Here is a 20,413-nt window from a genome sequence, read left to right as displayed (position 1 = left end):
GCGGCTAATGTGTCAGTAAGAACAGATTGATGCGTTCTCAGGGGGGTTTAAGGCACCAGTGTAGAAAATTTCCATCCATTTGAGTCCTTGGGGGACTGATTTAGGTACCTAAGAACTTTTATTAAAATTTTGCTCTTAAGTGACTTGTCCAAGCTTCTACATCCATGGACGTAGAAGGCAGCAGAGATGCATTTTCATAGTTGCAGGAAGAAAAATGAGACACTTAATACTGTTGTACTGCCATTCATTTGCTGATTCATGATAGGAAGTAATAACAAGTCATATCCATCACATGTCCCATAAAAAACAAGATAGGTTTAATATTAAGCTCAGTTTCAAGATTTGCCTTTCTGATCAGTAAAACAGCAAGCAAAGATCCAGGCTGAAAGAAGTAAAAAGTCACTTGATTTGCTTATAGACTGAAAATACATTTTTATAGTTGTTGCTATTTTGTTTTTTGCTTTTCCTGTAGCCAGTCCAAAGATTTTTCTGACAGACTATCCTTGTAAAGACATGCATTCATACTGTGTTTCATGCCAGGTAAAACCCTCCCCATAGCCAGGCACACACTTGGTATCTGTCAGCAAAAACTTCTGTGTCAGTAATTAGGAAAATGCTATTAAAAACCTGCCTTGTTATCCCAGGCAGCCTCTGGTTTGACTCAGTTTTGTTTTGTCTTCCTTGCTAGTACAGTAACCCAGGCTCGTTGCACTGTGAAGAGGGACCTTGCCTCTCTGACAAGCCACCTAGCTACTACATGTGGTTCTCCAAAGTGTCATTTTGAGGATGACAGCATACTGCTGGAGTGTCGAAAAAGGTGACCTCTGGTGACAAAAAACATAATCCCACAGGTTTATAACACACGTGAAACATGTTACTGACAGCCACGTGGGAGCTGGATCTCACCATGGGGGCAAACCTGTGCAGGATGTACATGTAATCATCTGAAAATCTGCTCCAGCTGAGCATCTAGATCGTCAGACACTATCATAAAACAGATGAGTCAGGGCACTAAAACATGGAGGTTATCCACATCACTAGTCCTAAAAGATAATTGTGTTTAATTAGAACCTATAGATACCATGGTGATTAATGATCTGTAAACACCAAAGGTAGACGTGCAAATGAGGTGCAATAGCAAGTGCATCCATTAAACACAATTCAAAAGCTGCTGAAGTGAATTGACAATTGAAAATTGAGCTTTTACCATGTAACTTGTAGCTCTACCACTCTGTTCTGGTTTTCTGCAATTCCTTTGCTGTGAGCCAGGAGGCATAAAATCACCCTACTGAATTTGGAAAACTTCTTGTTTAATCTGGTCCAATGCATGATAGGAAGTAATCCTATCATTCCCATTTCATGGGAAGGAGCGATTAAAGTTGGCATCAGCTGTGACACAGCTACCCTTTTCTGTATGAAGCCAGGACAGAAAGGTAGAAGCACAAATATAAGCACAGAGAATAAATTCACAGAGAAAGCAGAAAAAAAATTAAAGGTGAAAACTCTTCCTGTAATGCATGCTATAATGCAATTTCCAATTAATTGCAAATTAGAGTTGTAGCAGCTGCTGGTTACATTGCCCCTGCACAAGTCTGGAGGGTCATTTGTCACTAGTCAGAACACAGGGAAGTTGTCCTTGTCCTCTGGTGACTGTGCAGGAACTGCCTGCAGAGATGCGAACGTGAATGGTCTTTTTTCTGCTGCAGAAATCCTTTGTAAAGGTGCCAAATCAGTAAGTGTGTGCCTAATCAGATCATGCAAATTATCTCTGTTAGTTCATAATACATTGTTCTTCACATTTCCCATGTTAGACTGGGCAACATGCTTCCCCAAATGCTTGTCTTTTTCTTTGCTGACTTGGGTCACATTTGAACCAATGACATAAAGCTGAAAGCATCCATTTCTATTAATCCTTTGGGGAATACAAACCCCTTGGAATAAAATGTATAACACAGTAGTCAAGTTAGGGTGAAATAATGCATTTCTTTTTTTCAAGTAACCATGCTTGGAACCAAAAGTTCAAGCACTTGAGAGTAATGGCAATCTTGTGTAAAAATGATCGTAGCTCAGATCTCATCTAAAATTCTTTTCACTTGACATATTCGCTGCAGTGATCTTCTGCAAATGGTTGTGGGTACAAAGCTGAGAAATAGCATTTTTATGGGGAGGAAAGGGTAAGACCTGCCAAGAGGCTAAGTGGAATGATAAATTGCTTGCCCACTGAAATTCTGGATATCCAGTTTCTTGCATTTAGTACCTGCTCCTTTTTGCAGCAGGGAGAGCAGCTCCCTGAACAGAACAATTTTGTATTTACAAGTATGTGCATACACAGGGACAGCTCAGCACTTAGCTAGCTTAAAAGGGGATCATTACCTAGTGTCAAAAAGCAGATTTGATAGGTGCTTGATCAGTCAAAGTTAGGAGGAAACACTTCCACAGAACTTCATTGGAAATAGAAATAGCATCCAATAATGGCAATTTGAAGAAGAAGGTAACTAAGCAAAGCAAGTGTCCTGGTCAGAATATTTTTAGAGTTAAAATTTCACTTTAGGCTGTCTTACCCTCTGTAATACCTGTGTCATCTTGCTCCCCCAGTGCATTGCTTGGATGGCTGCACCACCTCCGGATCCGCAGTTTGTGCTGCGAGGCACCAGTGCTGCAGTCCATGCTCTACATTTTTCTTGTGGAGGCCAAGAGCCTGATGTCCCTGTTCTTTTCTCTGGGTAAGTAAATCAGGATTTCTAGCTACGCTGAGCATCATACAGACGTGTCTTTTTAAAATAAAGTATATTATTTAGATAAATAGTATTTGGAGAAAACAACAAAATGCATGACTGGTGAATGATGGGCATATTATATTTGTATATACAACTTCAGTTTTAAGGTGGGGGGAAGAAAAGTATCAGACAGTCTTATCAGATTGTGTGCAATGGTCACACTAAAAATATCTGTTATTACTGCCAGGTCTGAGAATGGGCTTATCAATGTCTGGAACCTAAAAACACACAGAGTGGACAAAGCACTGGACGGCCATGGAAGAAAATCTGTCTGCTGGGTGGAAACAATGGATGGTAAAGACAGGCTCCTCAGGTTAGCAAAGGCAAAAAACAGTGGAAATTATTCTTGCTTCTGTTATGTACCTGAGTTATAAAAAAAAAAAAGCAATTTCTCATTTCTGGAGTCTGTTCGACACATACAGAAAATGTACAGAAATACAAAAATCCAGAAAAGATGAAGAACCAAAGGTGGAAGAAAATATACAATTGATTTCTTTAGATGTAGTATGTGGCTACATCTGTATCATAAAGAAATTAATTCTATCCTTTTTCATTGTAGTTTCATTGGGTCCGTAGCATCCTTGTACTGAGATCATGTGAGGTCTCTGGGTAAAGGAAATGAACTTGGATATGAAGTTAAGTGCTTCACAACTGGTTCTCAGGGAGTATCAAATTTGATACAGTTTATAAGTAGAGGAGAGAGGGAGAAAAAGTAGGGAAGGAAGAGAAGAACCAGAGGTAGAATGGTGGAAAATGAGCAAGAATGCTGAGTTGCATGCCTGTGTTGCAAAATGTCTTGCGTTCTCATTTAGTGAGGGAAGGTTGGGAAGATTTGTGTACTTTGGATTAGACAGGTGATCTAGAGCAGAGTGGATGCCAAAGCGTCTGTATGACTGGGAGGTGTTCTGACATGTTTATCTAGAGAAGACATCTCTTATAATATACAGTGGAACTCATTAGCATTTATATTTATCTACTTAAGTACAATTATCAACACTCTCCCCCATAAAATCCTAGTGAATGAGCATTGTTTGTATAATTATAGTTTTTCATTACCTCTATTTTTGGTGTATATTTATAACAGTTCACATTGCAGTGCAATTCTAGGACAGTACTTAGCTGTATTTTTTGTTACTCTGTTCTAAAACTAAATTACCACAATTTCTTGCAGTACCACATTGTTTGTATGCCCAGTACCTGAAATGTTTTCAGTTTGTCACTCAACTGAGCAGCAGATGGGAGTTCCTGTACTGATGTTGAAGAAGCCCTAATTGGTCAGATTCGCATCTACCCCTGTTTTGGTTACATACTTCTGTCAAGTGATACTGCTAATTAAAAGAAGAAATAGATGAGGGATTTTTGATGACTCTTTGTCCCAGGTGATGACACAAGGACAGGCATCCTGTGCTACTGTAGTCTGTGAACTGGGAAAACCAGAGCTTCTCCAAAGTGGTAATTTGTTCCAGAGAAGTGGAATCACATAAATATGTAGCAACTGATGCTGCACCCTTTAAGTGGTGTCTTTGGCTTTACTGCTTGGGACCAACCCATGCACTTTTCTGTGGCATGGAGAGGGGTCCACGAGAGCCTGTGCTTGACTGGGCTGCACTCGTACATCAGTGGTGCCGCTGCAGCCACTGTTTTTTCTTTTTTGGATGTTTCAGCTGCAGTGTTTTATTGTTTAATTCCTGCTGCTTGCCAGTCCCTCTCCTCACAGACAGTTACAGCAGTCTTCTCTGCCCTCCCTATGGCTGTGGAAGTTGACCACTGAATGGCTGTTGCTTTTCATTTACCTTTGTGGTCTTTCTTGCTATTTGTCTTTCAGCTATCAACATGCCTGATAATTCCATTTCATTGCTAGAGTGAAAGAATATTAAATGTGCTATTCTGTAGATACTTTTGATTCCCTTTAAATTAGTTCTAATCAATGTTAAAATGTAAGTATAATGTAAATATTCAAATAATCATTAAAAATGATAAATATTTGCGCATATAGCATAACTGTGTTTGATCAAGTGTCTCTTTGTAAGGAAACATGGCTAACTGTGACTGCCATGTATCTGACTGACTCAGGTCCTCCCTCCTGCTTTAAAAACTTTAATACCTACTGTCCCGTTTTGCAGCCAGTAGAAGTGTAGAGTCTCAGTGACACCGAGTTAGCACACATTTCATGAAAGACCCTATTAATAGACCTGCAGAAGCCATACTAAGCTCAGCCCTTACTACATGTTGAACACCCAACTTTGAGATACCAACCTACAGGAAGCCAGGTTTTCTCAGTCCTGCTGCTCACAGAACAACTTGTTTTATTGTAAAAGCCAGGGTCGTGACCAGAAGATCTGCCTGTGGGACTTGGCAGAGGGACGGGCTTCAGTGACGGATTCTGTCTTCACGGAGAATGTGGGATTCTGCAGATGTTCTCTGTTAAAGGTGGCACAGGGACGTTGGCTAATGGCCATGGCAGCCAAAGCCCTGGACGAGGTAGGAAATACTTCTTTTTCTGGTGCTTGGGAGATTGCTTTTGTTTCTTAAATCGGAAAGTTCTGAAGAAAGTTCAGAAAGTTCATCACTGCTTTCAAATACTCTGCTCAAGAGAGGACAGCACAAGGAACCTTCAGGGGTTCTAATCACTAGTACCTGCCAGGAAGATGACTGAATTATACAACTCACGCTCCAATAACAAGGATACCACCCCAAGTTTTGTCTGACATTTAAGTATTTGCAGCTGCTGCTGGTCTTTCATGTGCATGAGTTTTGAAAACTCTGGTGCTGCTGCTGAATGCTGTTAAAGGGGAAAACGGTCCTTCTGGGGAACTAATGGTCAGAAAGTCTGTCATCAGATGGCGGTACTCATCTTCCATCTCTAGCTGAGAGTCGTGTCTGGTGAGAGAAGCGGAGGTACAGGTGATTTGTAATGTGATACGTGGTCTTTCACCTCAGGCTAATTCTTTAACTGGTACTTTGGCTGGAAATAGTTGAATTACTATTAGCGGCCAGAGGTTTGCATCGTTTGAAATAATTGTAGGGTTCATTTCAGTTCCTACTGGATAAGTCCACATCTAATACCCATTATCACACCATCATTGACTGACAGCTTTATTGGCAGCTTCCACTTCTGTTTTGTAGAAATTGTATTTTTTGTTTTCTTTGAATTATTATTTAAGGACATTCTGCAAAAACAAAATAATTCAGATGCTTGACATCAAAATACCAAAAATACAAAAAATAAAATGAAGAAGTGGCATAAATAAATAAGAAAAATATTGTAATTTATTGCAAGCTGTCTGTGAATATAAAAAGTCACGAGCTTTTCTGGACCCTAAGATGCATAGCTTGAAACTGAAAGTTACACTTTCTATATACTAAGTACTATGTGGGAATGATGCCTGTATTGCAAGAAAATAAGAACTTTTTATTGTTCAGAAGCTAACCATATATTTAAGTACTTTGTTGGATCACAGCCAGGATGCTCAGCATTTTACAGAACCAAGTAAGCCCATAAAAACAACCACTGTATCTGTAAATAAAACTACTCAAAGGCCCATATATTGTTCTGATCAAACAAGGAACTACCTCCATTTTACAGAAGTGTTCAATAATATTTAACTTTAGCAAAATTGAAAAGTGCACTCTTGTATCAGGTGGAGAAGCATTTGTGTCAGGCAAAGAGTACACACGTTCTGTTCATGAAGAATTAAGTAGTCATCTAATCCAAAGAGATGTTTTACCCCAATGTCTCTTACAGCTCATCTCTGTTTTATTTTCATTTGTTCGCTTGGGTCCTGCAAACTGATAATGATTTGCTGTCTCCTGAAGTAAAAGAATCCCACTTTGTGTATGAACCTTTACATTAGAACTGTGTCAGGTTTCAATAAATTCGCGTACTCCCATAATATATAGTGCTTCCAAATAGGCAGCACTGTGTGAGACACAGTACATTTGCAGCTTATGATTAAAATTAAGACTTAATAAGTGTTTATGTTTGGCTGGTGCCCAAAGAAGAGTAATTTTGTCTTAAAGCAGGTTCAGTCCATAAATAATGAGATCTGAACAGGCATTTATTTGTTCATGATTGCATTTAAATCACCAATTATGAGTTACACGCACTTTTCTTGCCAATTTGCCAGAAACATGTTAAAAGCTTTATTAATGTGAAAAAGAAAAAGGGTGTGTTTCCTTGTGGCCAGTTTTAGCCACCCAGGAACACTATTAACCTCAGGCAAAGGAAAATCTTTCTCCTATTAAGCAAAACCAATATAAACACAGAACTTCAAGTTTTAGGTTACAGTTGTCAAAATATATGAAATAGTATTTATTTCTAAGGCTCAGTTGCCTCTAATGCAGACAATCTCTGGAACTGTCAATCTAGCACAGGCAGCTCATGCCTGACTGCCTTTTGCAAAAAACTTTTCTCATCTTTGTGTTTTTCTTTGTCCTTTGAAGCCCAACTGTAGCCCTTGTACTAGTTCTTCCCTTTTGAACCAAGATAAAGCAAAGGAATGGCTTTTTTATTTTTAACCTGCAGAAGTGCATTTATCCCAGTGTTTACCCTTCCGTATTAAATAAAAGTTACAGTTTTGGTTTTCTTGTGATCTAGCAAGCAATGCCCTTTGGAGAGCCAGTGATGAAAGACACGAGATGAGAGCGGGTCATCTTCGTATTTATAGCCCATTTCCTGTAATAGCTAACTTGGTCGTTACATTGCTAGCAAGAAAGTTGCCAAGAGAAAAGAATCTTTTGTTAAGAGCATAGCTCCAGAGAACCAGAATTCCCAGGTGATAAAACTTTGGTCTTTTAATAGGTTTGGTCTACACATTGGATGGCTCTGTGCTGTAGTCCTCATCCCTCAAATCTGGAGAATGATTTCCTTCTCCATTGCTAACTGGCTTTAGAAAGTGTTCTGTATATTGTGTTTAGTACATTGTCGACTTGCAGTCCTAGAGTGCAGCTGGCTTTTGGCAGGCTAGCTGACAACCTCTAGAAGTAGGAAGATGTTCTGGCAAGCTTTGAACTAAAGGTATAGGATTGGAAAGCCATTGCAGCTGCCGTGGTCTTGATTGATGACTCCCAGAGGAGCCATATTTGTGTAATACCTCATCTCAGATGCTTAAGGAAATTCGCATGACTGGGGCTGTTCAACAGCACTATTGGGCCTTTGCACATTCTGAAATAGCCCAGGATGGCTGGTGATGCTGGATTTATCAAATATTTGAAGTCCTTTATTTTTATGAGATAATGTAGACCATTGTTTGGTTAATTAAAATAAAACATCACCTGAGTGATAAAGGAAGCATCTGAGAAAGAGCAATATGAAACAAAATGTTCCTCAAAGCAAGTTTTTGATAACTAAGAACTTACCTTTCTCCATAGTTCCAGGCTCAAGAGTCAGTCCAGAGACACTTTTGTGTCTGTTAAGAGACTCAAAACCTTCCAGTGCCAAATTGCAAAGGCAGACTCCCCTGATCTTGCCTGCCATCATCCTGAGGTGGAAATGAGCTACTTCCTTGGCAGAGTAAGGACTTCTTGCCCCATGTTTTAAAAAAAGAAAAGAAGACAGAGCCATAATTCATTACCATCAGCGCAAGCAAAAGTAGAGGCTGCTATGTAGACAGAGCAGGTGTTAAATACAGTATTGTCTGACCCTATTCAAAGCAGGGTCAGACAATATTGTAGTAAAATACCTGTATGCCATCAGTGCTCCAGCTTGCATTAGCAGATGATTCTGGGGTTTAAATTTTGATATTTTGCTCATGCATTCAGCCAGTAAATAAAAAACTCCATCCTAGATAGGTAGATAAATAGTGTCTATATATCCACACAAGCTCTGTGTTACCATGCCACAACAGAGGAGATAATGGAAATGTCCACAACTGAATGTAACAAAAAACTTAGCAACAAAGATGGAAAAAGAGGAAAGGGAGAAGAAGCAGGGTAGTGTTTTCAGATTAAGCAGTCTGCAATATTATGTATTGTGTGCACAGTATCATCCAGTCTATGTGAAGAAGACTGTAAAATACAGACAAAAACAGAAGAGCAGAAGATGAGGATGCGTTCTAGCAGTTCTGTCTGGTCTTTCATTAAACAATGCGTTTATTTAGATAGCTGTAGATTCCCCTACCGGTCCAGCTTAGCATGTATTCCCCAGTTTCCTCCAGACAGTTTTTACTGGAAGCGCTTACACTAGCCTTAATCACCTTAAAAGACTTGTGTTTTTAGCAGCAGAATTTTGACCTGGAGCCTGACCAAATTCTCTTGTTTTCCTGATGTCAGGTTCAGGTTTTGGAGCTGCCATCCAAGACATCAGTCTGTACCTTGAAGCCAGAGGCGGGTGCCAAGTTGGGCATGCCCATGTGTCTGAAGTTATGGCAGGTAAGGCAAGAGTGCCTGCTAATTGTGAAATGTTTTCCCTGTGATTCATTTTATATGAAGCACATGAATCTTTCTTCACTTGGATTTTGATTTATTATCAAACCAATCAAGTAATTATACTATTAAAGGGGGGAAAGATTTGTGAACATCCTTAATGTAACTTTCAGAGCTTTCCAAGCCTTAATGGAAGATTTGCAAATACTCAGGGAAAGCTTTATATCCTTAGGATAGATACAGTTTTTGCATCAATCAAGAAGAAAATGAGTGACTTACTAAACCCAGTTGTTTGATATGGTTTCTCGCTGTATTAAGAATGATGAGAAATGATTGGGTTACTTAAAAACAGTGATTTTAATGGTAGGTTACATTCACTTCAGTGCCCTCAGGATAAGGAAGCACTCTATGAACATTTCTATTACAGGCATACAGTAGGAACAAATATTTATGGTTGTATTGGCTTTGGACAAAAAGGTAAATGAAAACAGTTAATGAAAAAAAACAAAAAGCATTGCAGAGCATTTAGCAAATAATATTTATGGGGCGACAGTAGTGAAAGGCAAGTAATACAAGAAGGTGGCAGTAGAGGGAGGAAGGAGTTTGTGATTGGCTTTAAATCTTGAAAGAATTGGTTGCAAAGCTGATTCCCTATTTTAACTCCTGACCACATACCACAGGTCTGCAGTATCATTTGAGCTGACTCCTGCAGGTTTGTCTGAAGATTTGTATTGGTCTCAGCTGAAGAAAGTACAAATCAGTTGTGAATTTGAGGCATTAGTGTCTTCACTCAGAGCCCTGGAACTGAGTGAAGTCCAGAGGAATTCAGTTGCTGACTTCAGGCAAAAATAGGAGAGGCCACAGTTCAGGTCCCATGGTGTAATTAGCAAGAAAAAAAAAAAAAAAAGAAAAGGCAAATGAAATAGAGCGATTAGGCTTTTATTAAACAGAAAGCTGTTTATTCTAAAAAGGCAATCAGTGTTCAGTACTCTCTGCAATAAATGTGGCTGTTTCCTGGACATGTTTTAATAAGATGAAGATAACTGAGGAAATATTCAGTGTAGAAGATTTTGTAGCCTGTATAAGAAGTCCTCTGTCTTCCATCTTTTCTGTGAGCAGTAACATTGCTATTCCTCTAGGAAGCAGAGCAGGTGGAGAGTCTTATTTAGTTAGTTTTTAATTTTGTTGCTAGTGGGGATAAAGCAGAGGACTGGGAATTATGAGGGGTAATTTACTTCATGCAGATTCTGGCTTTGGGAAGTCACCACAACTTCCTAGACTGCAACAGGCAAGGACAGATAATCCCCTACAGTCTCACAGCTGTATTTGTTCTTTTACAAATATGTGCAACTCAGTTTAAAAGCATGGGGGAGGAGGATACTTTTAAGGGCAAATGATTACATGTGGTACACCAAAGTGATGCTCTGTGTTCTGTTTTGTGGTTTCACTTCGGTGAAACTATAAAAGCAGCTAACCCAGCTGCTCCCCTTCCTGAATATAAGCAGTTCAGGATTTCTTTCTATGTTGCTGCATTGGGCAATATAGACATACCCAGGAGATGAGCACTCCCCAACCCATCATTTATGGGCAATACGTTGCCTAAGAGACTATTTGATGTTGCTTATGGCACAGTAAATTAACAAGTTGAAACAGAGGCTGACACAGAGAAAGCCACATAATGGTCTGAAGTAAGTATACTTAGGGTTGTTGTCCAACATGAGCTTGGGGACTACAGCCATGTGTATCATCATAGTTTTCTGCATGCCAATAGAAAAGATCTATGTATCAGGGAAACAATGCACCTTACTAGCAGCAGCTTGAATTACAAACTTTACTATAGAGTGGAATGAAGCTGCAGCTTATGTTAGACTTGTGGATTAAGCCTTCTCTAAGCAGTTAAGAAGCTGGCAGCAGTTTATTTTGTTGCTTGTAAACATTTTTTTCCCTCTTATTTTACTAGGTCTGTCCTTAAATGTATTAGTTCATTCAATTTTTTTTCCCTTGTGAAGGTTCATATTCTTAAATACATCATCCCTTCAGCTTTACACCTTCCTGCTATTACTAATTGGGTGGGGTAGGATTTACAGGAGTAAGGATAGTCTTCCCTTAAATTTTTTGCACTCCTTGGGGAAGGCATCATGTTGCGTAATGGTGCAAACAAAATAATTCAACAGGAACAATGCATGTAGAAACTGGAAATGCAGAGTTATTACTTTATATAAACTATACCAATTATTCCTGTTGAGCTGACAGCACATCACCTTTTCTTCCTTCCTTGACAGTTATCCAAATGCAACAAGAAAATATTCTGCTTAGGAAGAACAATGATTTATAATTTAAATTTTCCAATGAAACCAGAACATGGCTGGTGAAGACTTTTCTCCAGATGTGTTCATTACTAGCAGCTGAAATAAATAGACAGTTGTGAACCACTGCTTTGTAAGCCCAGGCATCAGTCTGAGAGCTTCCATGATCCTTCAATAGCTGTTACTGTTTAAGTTCAAGTATATGTATTCATTAAAATATTATACGTTTCATGTAGTTTGGACAAATCAAGAAGGAGAATTGTGGAAGGCCTTGATTTCACAGAAAACAGTACTTTGTTTTCAAGATAAACCAATCTTACATCTCACCTACAAATTACTGCTTTTCAAATCTAAGCTAAGATGCCCACAGCAGAAAAAAATGATTTTGCTTGGCATTTGCCATGATGCTTGAGCACTCACCTGTCACTCTTGTCTTAATGAGGGCTGCTGGGTTATGAGCATCTACAAAAAATGGCCACCCCATTTTAATTGAGGCAGAAGACCCAACCCTGCCCATCCATATTCTGTTTCATTGGAAAACGAAAGCTCTACCTTCTGCAGAGCCCCAGGGCCCTGGAGGGGTAAGGTGCTCATAGAAAGAGTACAAATAATTGTTTTTTTGGTTTTCTGCCCAATCTGGGGCTTTTTTAAACTTAATTGAAGTACCTATGAAATACTTTCTTGCTTTGAAGGTTTTAATCTTTAGTAAGTATGAAAAAAAATCTGGAATGTTTGTTTAATTGAGATTTTAAAAATACAATTCCCCAACATTAAAAAAAAAAACAAAAAACAAAAAAAAACAACCTCTCCATCCAAAATAGCTGATGATTTAACATTTTAAGTCGCATATATTAGAGACATATTCATTGCTCTGATGTTACATTATTTTGACGGAAAGTTAGTGTCCACTTCTGGGTATTATGAAAGACCTCTGAGGGCCTTTCTAGCCAAAGCGCAGTCCCAGCCATTTCAAAGGAAAAGCGACCTTCAAGTAACAGATGAGCTCGTGCAGGATTCAAGGTGTGAGCAGACCTGCTTAGAAAGATGTAGATTTTTACCTTGGGTTCTTCATTTTAAGGAGCAATTTTGTTCCCCACACAGTGAGATACATTCCCTGTTCAAACACTTCTTCGGGTTGAATAAATCTGAGAAAGAACATCAGGCTTTTACTCAGCAGTCATATTACCTGGACCACCCATCTCTTGTTAGTTTAACTGCCCCTAGAACAAATAATAACCAGTGGGAGAATGGTCTGGACCATTAATGGAGATGGTGCGCCTTTGGCTAGTCCAGGTTTGTGTCATGCCATTCAATAACATGATGCTAGTAAAAAATAAGTTTTCTAAACGTCCTTTAACTTTATTTTGAATTGAATACCAAATAATGGAACCCTGTAGGGTTTGGAAATAACTGAATAAGCTATTGGATGCAATTCTTAGGTTAAGATGTCCCTGCAAGAGGTAGTTGTAATCCCAGTGTCTATTTTGGTGGGTTTTCTCCTGTTAAAGAAATAACTGGTATTAACAGATGCCTATTTTTTAGTTTCTTTTCATTAGAGATTTGCATCTTCACTCACATAACCAGTTACTGCTTACAGGGTCATTAGTCTTTTGGCTGGAGCAATGATGAATATTTTCCTTAAGTGTGACATGTAATCCAGTAATGTTCCCTTCTTTGAGTTATTTCAGAGGCTTAAATAAATTAGGTGTCTGCCCAGGGTGCCATGCCCTTTGGCCTGTGACATCATTAATCAAAATAGCTTTCAATTGGTTACAGTGGGACTTGGGCGCCTGTTAACCCCTTGGTGACTCACCCAGAGATTCCTGAAGAACTGATCAGTGTTTACCTTTAAGCACGGCCGTGCACTTGCGTAAATGAGCCATATGTGTAACCCTACCCTTGTCAGTGTGAAACTGGACTCTTCAAGCATGGCACTTCTTGCAATGTCCATGCAGTTTTGTATAGCCATATATATATATATATTTTATATATATATATATAAAATAAAATAAAATGTACTTAAGAGCATCATTACTTGATGCATAAGTAATTTTTTTTTAAGGAGCGCAAGTGCAGTTTAGGCCATGAAGAACGCTTCTGAAGACTTCAGGCAGTGTTTTTTCAGGTGATATAGATGGCAATAATTTGGCTTTTCAGTTATTTTCTGTATGTGTGTATATATGTATGTAAGTTAGATACATAGTATGTATATCAAATATATAAGTTTATACATAGATACAGGTGCCATATGTACATGTTAGCAGTTACCTGGTAACACTTTTTGTAAAAACACAGATGGACCCCCACGATTTGTCATTAATGGTAGCATTAATATTCAGGCTTCTAAACTTTTCACATCTATACCAGTTGGCATTTTCATTTATTTTCTTGGTGCTTGAACTAAAACCTAGTCGGGGGTGATAATTTTCTTAACGTACTATTCACTTTTCAACCAATTTTACTTTTCTCTTTATCAGATCAACTGTGGTTCCCAACCGTTGCTTCTGGCTGGCTATGAAGACGGATCAGTGGTCCTTTGGAATTTGTCAGTGGGAAAAGTGTTGAGCCAACTTTTTTGCCACCAGGAACCAGTGATGAGCCTTGACTTTGACTCAGAGAAGGCCAAGGGGATCTCGGGCTCATCTGAAAGGGTGCTTAGCATCTGGAGCCTCAATGAGCAACAGAACCTCCAGGTCAGCATCATTGGCCCTCTAGTGTCATTTATCCCACTTTGCACTAACAGTTTGATAGACTGAAAAAATATTTAGTCATGAAGAAGAGTTGTTGCAGATCTCTGGCTAATTAATCACAGACTGGTTAGAATGCTTGTGCTATGTGACTAGACTTAGCAAAAGATGGTGAGGATTTTAAAAAAAAAAAGAAACACACAAAAAAAACTCACCAACCCTCTCTCACATGTTTCTGGTTTTACCAAAGTTGCAACAGGCACACAGGCCTAGCATTACTCAAGGCATTGCCTCTGTATCTTCATTTATCATGTTAGTAGTATCCAGCTCTCAGAATGCCCTGAACATTATAAATGACTTATAAAAATGAGAAACAAAGGATTGCTTTTTCAAAGGTTCTGCTTGAATGGATAGAGCTTTCCTTCTGCTGTGGGAAAGACAGAAATATTCCATTAAATACTTCACAAACAAAAAGAAGAGGCATAGCCCAGCTAGCACCAAGAGGGAATGAGGTTTAGGCAACTAGCTTCCTTTTGCACTTGCAGAGCCCTAGCCAGGGACAGGGAAAATTAGTTAATTGGATATATCAGTTTATGTTGCAGCTACACATACCTGGAATAGCTGGTTCAGAAGTAGGTCTCATAATCACCAGTTCAGAATATGCTAGTGAATGGCAATAAATATCACTTAATCTAGACAACTTTAGCAAGTGTTCCAACAGTGCCAAGGGGTTAAGTAGGTTTTAACTAGGTGTGGAAATGAATTGTGTAAATAAAGGTTCATGAAAGTGAAAATGGCCTATTCATAGCCCCTTTACTGCTGAGTGCTTTAATTTTTATTTTAAGTGTCAGTTGTCCCCATAACACAGTGAAGAAGACATGGAGCACAGCCCCTGTGTGTCCTTGTATCACTCTCAAGAAGAGAGCTACTGGATGTACCAATTCATGGAAGAAAAAGAATTACAGCTTGCAGCTTTTGGGGATTTTTTTTTTTTTTTTTAGGTAGTGGGTTTAGTTAATGCCATTTTCTGAACAGAGTTACATGAAAAAATGCAAGTTCGTGGGCAACTGACAATGACACATCACCTATGGGACACTGTGATGGCATATGGTCTGCTAGGTATCACCAGAGAACTAGCACTTAGGGCTCAGTCTGCCAGTAGGACCCCAGTACATGGTGTATGAATGGTGTATGCAAGATGAAGTTTGGAGGACAAAGTGTTCACCAGGTCCTGAAGAGAAAGTCTGAACTTTACCATGCAATAAGCCATGAAGTGAAAAAGGGACTCTGGCCTCTGAATTTATTAGAGCAGTTCTAAGCAAATGTGATAAAGAAGAGTTTAACGAGAACAGTACACAATTGTCACAGTTTGGTTTTGTATTGGCACCCACCTGCATGTGGAGGCCATAGCTCAGGGAAGGAGGAGGAAGGTGAGCTGCTAAGAAACTCAGTACTGTGACGAGTTTCCTATGGCTGTGGTGTCAGAAATCGGACACCATGATAGCCTTAAGGCTCCCAACACTGTGTTGGAAAGGAAGCTGTTCCTTCATATTAGTTATAGCATAGCACTTTCCTAAATTCAAAGAAAATACTGTTCTTCAGAGCACATCACAGTTATGAGTTAAGTGTAATGCAGCGGTACAGGTATGACTCCTGGGAAAAAAAGTTGTTCACCTGAAATATTCCAGTTACTGTTTTCCACAGGGTGTTCCCGTTCCCAGGACATGCAGAGTCACTTACATCTTCAGCACATCACACTGAAAGCCAGTCGCATTTCTCAGAATAAATTTAAATGCCAAGTATACAAACCATAAGTAATGTCTCTGTGCTTCATGCGTAGTGTGAATTCCCTAATAAAATGCATTTTTCATATGAGCACTAGAGATTGTCAAGGACATAGATTAAGTTTTTTTTTTTTTTCCTCCACTATTGCATTAATAATATAAACCAGATGGGGATTTTTTTTTCTGGCATTCCAGTTACCTTAGGTAATGGTAGATGTTGGAAAGCCAGTCAGTGGCACATTATTTTTATTCTAAAAGGTTTTAATAAGTAAACGTGGTGCATAGCTATCTGCCGTTGGAGAAATAATGACGCAATGATGGTACTTCAGCTCTGTTTTCAGTGGCAATGTTCCAGTGTGTCAATGAATAGATGATGAAGGTAACTTCATAGTTTATCGCTATGGGGAAAGGCTGGTGTATTGTCTTCTACAAGAAAATTGCTGAAATCATCACTGTCAGCAAACGACTGGATTGGTTATGAGCTTTCTGATTTGGCTGAGATAGTATAATTAAGTGATGATATTTGTGGTAGAAGAACATAGGAGGTAAACAGCTTCTGCAGGTGAATAAACAAAGGAGAACTAAGAAATCTGGTAATCACGGAAGCAACTTTTTATATACGTATAAGAAAGAAATTTATGTAAATAAGAAGTACCCAAGTTCTGTTGGTTGGGTTGCTGAGGTTTTTCCCTCCAATGCTAAAGCTGAAGTTGCTGCTCTGTCAGCTATTTTTCTATGAAGAGTAGGGCTTAAAGATATGATTCGGGTGTAGGAGAGAGATATAAAGAAGAAAAATAATAGATGGCATGTGTTAAGGAAGGAAGGCAAGGTAGCTATCTGTTGGCTTCAGCATGTCAAAATTTCTTAATGTATCTGCTGGTAGATGTAAGCATCTTTGTTCATGACTGCCTGAAAGCAGGTCACCTGCTCTTTCCTTTGTTTGCTTAATTATAAGTTGGTTTTCTGGTTAGGAAACAGTGTCAGTATGCATTTGACTACATGCAGTATTTGGCTGTTACTGACTGGATGGCCAAATCCTGGCAATAGGATTTCACTTGGGCGCAAGTATCTTGAGCAAGTTGTTCTGCTTTGTTTTCGTCTCTCACCTCCTGTAGCTGCAAATCATGCACAAATGCCCACTGTTCCCTCATGTTCCGTAGCCAAAAGGCATTACCATTATAGGCTTCATTTTCAAGTTGTAGCATGCTGATGACATGCAATTTCTCCCAGTTGTCCTGATTTTGCTGTATGGATCTTGCCCAAATTGACAGTAATGATGGGAAGCACCACACCCAGGATTGGCTATAGCCATTAGCTAACAATCTCAGTTACAGAGTAAGGCCCATCTTCCTTCCATCTGACAGGCTGGTGATGTAACAGATACTCTGCTTGCCAGTGCACATATGCCAACAAAAATCCTACTGAAGCCATGCTGCGATACCATAACTGGGGAGTTTGGAAGAAAATACACACCAGCAAAAAGCACAAGTTCTACAGTAACAACCCTCCCCTCTACCCCTACCCCCCACCCCAGCCCTCATGCAGCCTTCTTCTGCTCATCAGATTTCAGCATAATTTGCTGTCCCCTGTTCTGAACTGGTTGAAGACACATTTGTCAGGTTGTGTTTAAAATAGGGGTGTTTGGAGCAGGCAAGAAGCATGTCAAGTTTCATTTAGCCTTTTTTTCTTATTGAATTTGCACATCTCTTGCTGTTTGAGTCGTTCTATAGTTGAAAAATAACTGCTTATAGCTTTGTACCTGAAAGATTCTGAGATCTTTTCAGCTGCATCTGAAACCAACTTTGACGTATGTTTCTGGAGTCTTCAGTTTTCCAGATTCAATATTATAGTTAACAGAGTCTACAATTAATGTATTCTGTAGAATCGTGTACTAACTATGCGGCATGGAACGTCCATCATGGGGGAAAGTTACTCAGACAAAAATGTGTTTTTCCATCCCTTCTCTCCCCAGGAAAACAGCAGACAGCATGCAGTGTATTAAAACGTGAATGGAATTACATTAAGCTTTGGTACAAGATAGTTACACATTCAGTCTTTAGTAGTTGGCAGCATTAATGTGTCATTGCCAATTGTAATCTTAAGTTGTGCTTATAAATAACAGCACATTAAGATCAGCATACAGTCAAAAGGTGTCATCCACACTCTGACAAAGCTAGGCCACTTCAACCCCCACACAGTGTGATGCATTACACTGCATGTGTTTCAGAGACTGCTGACTAATGTAAGTTATCTGAGGTGAGAACAGCAAAATTGTAGTATATGGAGTTTTTCCTGTGCTTTAGGGGATGCTCATGACAGTGAAGTGAAACTTTTCTTTTCAAGGGCTAAGTCCTGTGCCCAGTGCCTCAAGAAGGAAGCTAAATGCCCTCCAGTTTAATCATGCCCCTCAAAAGCTTGTGCCCCAGTAGTCTCCAAACAGTAACAAAAGGCTTCCAGGATTGAAATCAATAACTTGTTCATAATCCCCTTCTTGGAATTTGGTGTAAATAAAAGTCTCTGGGGAAGCAGTACTAGAACTACAGATTTCCTGACACTGTAATATAATTCCTGGAAGCATTCCTTTCTCAAGACTGTGGTAAATGCTACCACAGCTTATTGAGGCTTTCGTGAGGGGCCACAGTAGTAGAAATAAGTAGCAGGTAGTTTAAACGTCAGCTCAGAATCTCAGCATAGGAATACTGCAAAAGCAGGGGAAACACACGGCCATAGCTCTGAACATGGCAGCTCATGCAAGAATACCTGGAAAGGCAAAGCTGCGTGGTCCAGTTCTCAAACTCACACCCTTAACTCAGAGCTTCACTTGTGACCAAACATGAACAGCTTTAAATGTGATATAAATCAAAAACATAAAAGGGATGTTTCTGTTTTTAGGGAATGGTGCTGGAGATAGATAGGCTCAAGTTAAGTTAATTGTTCTCACTAACACATTGTCCACCATGTGGTGAAAAGCCCCTACTACCTGCATGATACCAGTGTGTATATGGGTGGGTACTCTGCCTTCGAAAGTCCCAGAAGGTTGTTTTCTGTTGGTTTTAAACAAAGAGAGCTCATCTATAACTTTCTCACACAGGTTCACACAACACACAGGCTTGTCAACGCTGGCATATCTGATATCACCATTCGTCCAGACAAGAAGATTTTAGCAACAGCAGGGTGGGATCATCGCATCAGGGTCTTCGGCTGGAAAAAAATGAAACCCTTAGCGGTGCTGGACTACCACACGGCAACTGTCCATTGTGTGTCCTTCTCGGATCACAAAAACCCCAGTGAGAGACTGCTGGCAGCTGGTTCAAAAGATCACCGCATCAGTATCTGGTCAATATATACACAGACATGACCTGGTCTGCGCTATCAGGGACTAGGAGAGTAAGATTGGTGAAGAAAATCTCTGTAATTCAAACCTGGATGTGGGGAAGTAGTAGAATGTATTTCCAGGCTAAAGTGAGAGTCCCTGGAAACTGCTAGATTAATTTTTATGCTGCTTGTTCATGTGGCAAGTTTTGTTTCCCAGAGAGGGGAGTTGATTTTTTTAAAAAAATTATAACAAGTGGAACAAGGCCAGTCTTGAACAAAGACACAGGACAAGCCACTTTAAGTTCTGCTACAGGTTTTGCAACAGCTTTTCTTTGGCAGGTTGCTTAAATAACTTGTGCCAATTTCTGGAAAAAAGACTGGAATCTCTCAGACAGCTGTGGGGGCAGAATATGTCTGTTTGTAAGTCATTTATGTATCTGAGAATCTGAATCACTGTAAAATATCACTTTTGTGAGAATTTATACCCATTAAACCACCTCCAGTGGTTTCTCATTGTCAGTTACTTTTTCTTCCCTGTAACTGAAAGGCTATCAGAACAACCTTGATTTGTTCACACTTCTGTCAGTTTCTAACTTAAACCAACAGCCAGGAATGTGACTAGGGACGGCCTTTGGCATTTATGAATTTCATTATGTCTCCTGTCACCTCAAGCCTCACAATTAATCACGAGAAGAAAAGGAAAAAAAAAAAACTTCCCCTGCACTGCACTGCAAAGCTATGTAAAGCCTTTTACAGAGCCAGTGCTAAATCCTTTCCATAGACTGACTAGCTGAAGGATTTAAACTCAGCAATCCAATTAGCGCCTTCTCCTTGGAGAGTTAGGGGTAAGTTTCAGCATGGCAAGTCTGGGATTCAGCTACACAACTCACATTAGCATTTAGGGGAATTTCATGGATAAATCCTTATCCACACTGTGCAAATGGATCCATTAACTTGTCATCTCTACAGCCATGGAAACTGAAATTCATTCATGAAGAAGGTTTTCTGAATCATGAAGCATTAGCAGTCTTTCAAAACATACTAGACATATGACAGTCTGTTCAGGGATAGCTTACTGTTGCATTCAATCACAAAGTTGCAGTTACAACTGTCCAACTGAAGCAATTAAGCAAGTGCCAATTTGTTAAAGGCATTATTTTAAAAGGAGGTGTTCTAGAGAC

The 20,413-nt window shown here is 39.5% G+C and overlaps 1 protein-coding gene across 4 annotated transcripts in view; it reads left to right on the top strand.

The window, feature by feature from the left end:
* The window catches only part of GNB1L (G protein subunit beta 1 like), a 53,569-nt gene extending 33,581 nt beyond the window's left edge, over positions 1-19,988 (top strand). For 3 of the 4 annotated variants that reach the window (XM_082773909.1, XM_082773910.1, XM_082773908.1), the window contains 6 exons: positions 2,596-2,723; positions 2,965-3,090; positions 5,096-5,258; positions 9,048-9,146; positions 13,924-14,139; positions 19,009-19,988. In XM_082773909.1, coding sequence (XP_082630035.1) covers positions 2,608-2,723; positions 2,965-3,090; positions 5,096-5,258; positions 9,048-9,146; positions 13,924-14,139; positions 19,009-19,275 — 987 coding nt within the window. In that variant the 5' untranslated portion in view covers positions 2,596-2,607 and the 3' untranslated portion in view covers positions 19,276-19,988. The remainder of the gene's footprint in view (positions 1-2,595; positions 2,724-2,964; positions 3,091-5,095; positions 5,259-9,047; positions 9,147-13,923; positions 14,140-19,008) is intronic. The other variant, XM_082773911.1, reaches the window with a different exon arrangement.
* The last annotated feature ends 425 nt before the right edge of the window (positions 19,989-20,413 follow it).

This window comes from Aythya marila (assembly GCF_965140915.1).
Source record: "Aythya marila genome assembly, chromosome: 17".
Classification (NCBI taxonomy): domain Eukaryota; kingdom Metazoa; phylum Chordata; class Aves; order Anseriformes; family Anatidae; genus Aythya; species Aythya marila.
This window is presented reverse-complemented; position numbering and strand designations above follow the sequence as displayed.